The sequence below is a fragment of the Chinchilla lanigera genome, unplaced genomic scaffold (genome assembly GCF_000276665.1).
Source record: "Chinchilla lanigera isolate Chin_1 unplaced genomic scaffold, ChiLan1.0 scaffold00055, whole genome shotgun sequence".
NCBI lineage: Eukaryota > Metazoa > Chordata > Mammalia > Rodentia > Chinchillidae > Chinchilla > Chinchilla lanigera.
The window spans coordinates 13,656,826-13,659,606 of NW_004955456.1; the positions used below are offsets into that span (position 1 = coordinate 13,656,826).

At 52.4% G+C, this 2,781-nt stretch overlaps 1 protein-coding gene across 2 annotated transcripts in view; it reads left to right on the forward strand.

The window, feature by feature from the left end:
* Positions 1-2,296: 2,296 nt before the first annotated feature.
* The window catches only part of Rfc2 (replication factor C (activator 1) 2, 40kDa), a 12,284-nt gene continuing 11,799 nt past the window's right edge, over positions 2,297-2,781 (forward strand). For both annotated transcript variants that reach the window (XM_005396752.2, XM_013520619.1), the window contains exon 1: positions 2,297-2,438. In XM_005396752.2, coding sequence (XP_005396809.1) covers positions 2,332-2,438 — 107 coding nt within the window. In that variant the 5' untranslated portion in view covers positions 2,297-2,331. The remainder of the gene's footprint in view (positions 2,439-2,781) is intronic.

Genomic DNA, 2,781 nt, shown 5'->3' on the forward strand with positions numbered 1-2,781 from the left:
CTTGGGGGGTAAAGAAAAACTAAAAGGATAAAAATAGGTACAAGATCTCTTGCAATGTAGATTCTGGAGCCCATTTTTTTTTTTTTAATTTTTTTTTTTGGTCTCTTTGAGACAGAGTCTCGCTATGTAGTTCAGGCTGGCCTTGAGCTCACTTTGTAGCCCAGGCTGGTCTCGAACTCACAATGATCCTCCTGCCTCAGCCTTCCCAGTGCTGAGATTACAGGAGTGCGCCACCACGCCCAGCCTTTAGAGCTCATATTTATTTGGATGACCAATCAGCTGCTTCAAGTTCTCAGGCCTGTAGTACCTACAGATTCTTGCTGATGCGGTGGCTGGGATCAGTGACCTGGGCGAAAGCCACACAGCTCCTTACATCTGATCCAATGGTTAGGGAAGCATGGGGCCTTGTTGATCACCAGTCAAGCGGGAGGCGGGGCTGGGTTGGTGGTGGTCACTGGGGGTGGGCTGGAAGGGTGTGATCTTGTCTCTGGTTCTTCCCTTCTGTGTTTCCTGCCTGTCTTGAGGTGAACAGCTGTCCTCCGCCAGGCCCTTCCTCTAGTCTTTTTCTGCCTTGGAGCTGCTTATCATGGACTGCACCCTCTACACAATCAGCCCAAATAAACCTCTCCTCCTTTAGGTTGCCAGCGTCAGGTATTTTGTCCTAGCAACAAGGAAGTACTACAACATGGGCGCATTGATAGTGCTCAAGGCTTTGTGCTAAGTCCTAGGGAAAGACAGGTCTCAATCCTAGCCTTCAATTCACATCTGAACACCAATCATCAATTCCCATTTCATCCTAGCTGGCGACCCAATCCAGGGCCTCAAGTGTGCTAACGAAGTGCTTTCCCACTGAGCTACGCCCTCAGGACCCACCAGCGCCCATTTTTACCCTAAAATTAATTATATAGTGTAGTATACCAAAGGCAATAAAACAAGCTTGGTGTGGCAGCACAAGCCTATAATCCCAGCACTTGGGAGGTTGAGGCAGGAGGATCACTGAGAGTTCAAGGCCAGCCTGGGCTACACAGTGAGTTTATTTTTATTTATTTATTTATTGTTTTGGTACCGGGAATCGAACTCAGGACCTTGCACTTGCCAGGCAGGCACTTATGCCACTGAGCTATATCCCAGCCCCTACACAATGAGTTTAGAGCTATTCTGAACTACATAGTGAGACCTTCTCTCAAAAAAAAAAGGCAATAAAACAGAATTTTATGTCTTTGTTTTTTTGAGGCAGGGTCTCCTTATGCAGTTCAGGCTAGGCTTGAGCTCACTTTGTAGCCCAGGCTGGTCTCCAACTTGCAACGATCCTCCTGCCTCAGCCTCCCTAGTGCTGGGATTACAGGCGTGCGCCACCACGCCCGGCTTCAGAATTTTATATAAAGAGCTTTGACGATGTATTAGGGAATGAATCTTGGCTACAACATTTGCAATCTAAATGTCATTGGACAAATCACCCCATCATTTCCAAGCATGCTTCTTCATCTGCCCAGGGAGAGTATGAGTACCCACCTCAGTTCCGCATAGCAAAGGCACAGCCAGTGATAGTAACTGTTCATCGTTATTACGACACTTAAGGTACAGAGAAAAGACCAAAGCCAGGTGTGCTGGCACACGCCTGTAATCTCAGCATTCTGGGAGGCTGAGGCAGGAGGATCCTAAATTTCTGCCCAGCCTGGGCAATTTAGCAAGACACTCTCTGAAAGTCAAAAATAAAGGGCTGGGGTTGTAGTTCCGTGTGAAGGCCCTGGATTCAATTCCCAGCACTGCAACACAAATAAAACCAACAACACAAAAACAAACAAAACAAGATCAGTTGAACAGAAAAACCTCCCCGCAGAGCGTTCACTGTGAATATGAAGTTCCTACTCTTCTGGAATGTGCACTCTGTCACATCCGTCAGGAGGACAGTTTCCTGCTTTGCAAAAAGGGGCGGTGGGGGCACAGTCCCTCTTGCAGGACGGCGCAAATCCCCTGATAGTACCAAGCGCGGCTGAGCTCAGGCGCCCGCCGAAGGCAGCTGGTCCTGGGAAAACCCCTCCCCAGCACAGCCTTGGAGGGCCGCGGCGGAGAGGGTCTCCGACAAATCACACAAACATCCGTTCCCAGAGCGCGCGGGACAGGGTCTCGCCAGCCTCTGCCTCCCGGGCCGGACGCCAGCTGCCCCTTAGGAACCGCCGCGCCCAGGCGGACCAGAACCTTCTGCGCAGGCGCAAAGAGGCGGGGGGAGGGGAGGGGGAGGTTCCTGCTCGCTCCCCACGCCCTGCGGGGGCGGGGCTTTGCGTGATGACGTCACCGTGCGTAACCCCTGCGGGAAGAGAAGGCGCGAGAATGGAGGTGCAGATGCGTGGTGAGAGCGGCGGGGAGCGCGGGCCGCAGGACGCTGCTCCTGGCCCCAGCAAGGCCGCGGGCAGCGCTGGCCACTACGAGCTGCCGTGGTGAGGGCCCAGTTCACTGTAGATGTGGGTGCTCCTGGATGTGAGGCTGGCGGGACGGGCCGCGCTCCGGGGCTGGGGACCCTGCGCGGCCCCGGGGGCATCGCGGAGGTTAGGGTTTGCAGAAGGCGAGGGACTGGGGTCTCCGAGCCCGTCAGGGGTGCTGGGTGGCCGGGGTGAGCTTTCCGAGCGGGGTCTCGCATAGGACTGAGGACACCTGCCCTCAATAAATATTTTTGTAATCTGTCATTTCTTACATTGATAACTTGTTGCAATGCTATTTTGACTCTACTAGGGTCAATAAACTGTTATTAAAGTTAATTTCACCCGTTTTCTGTTTTTTTTT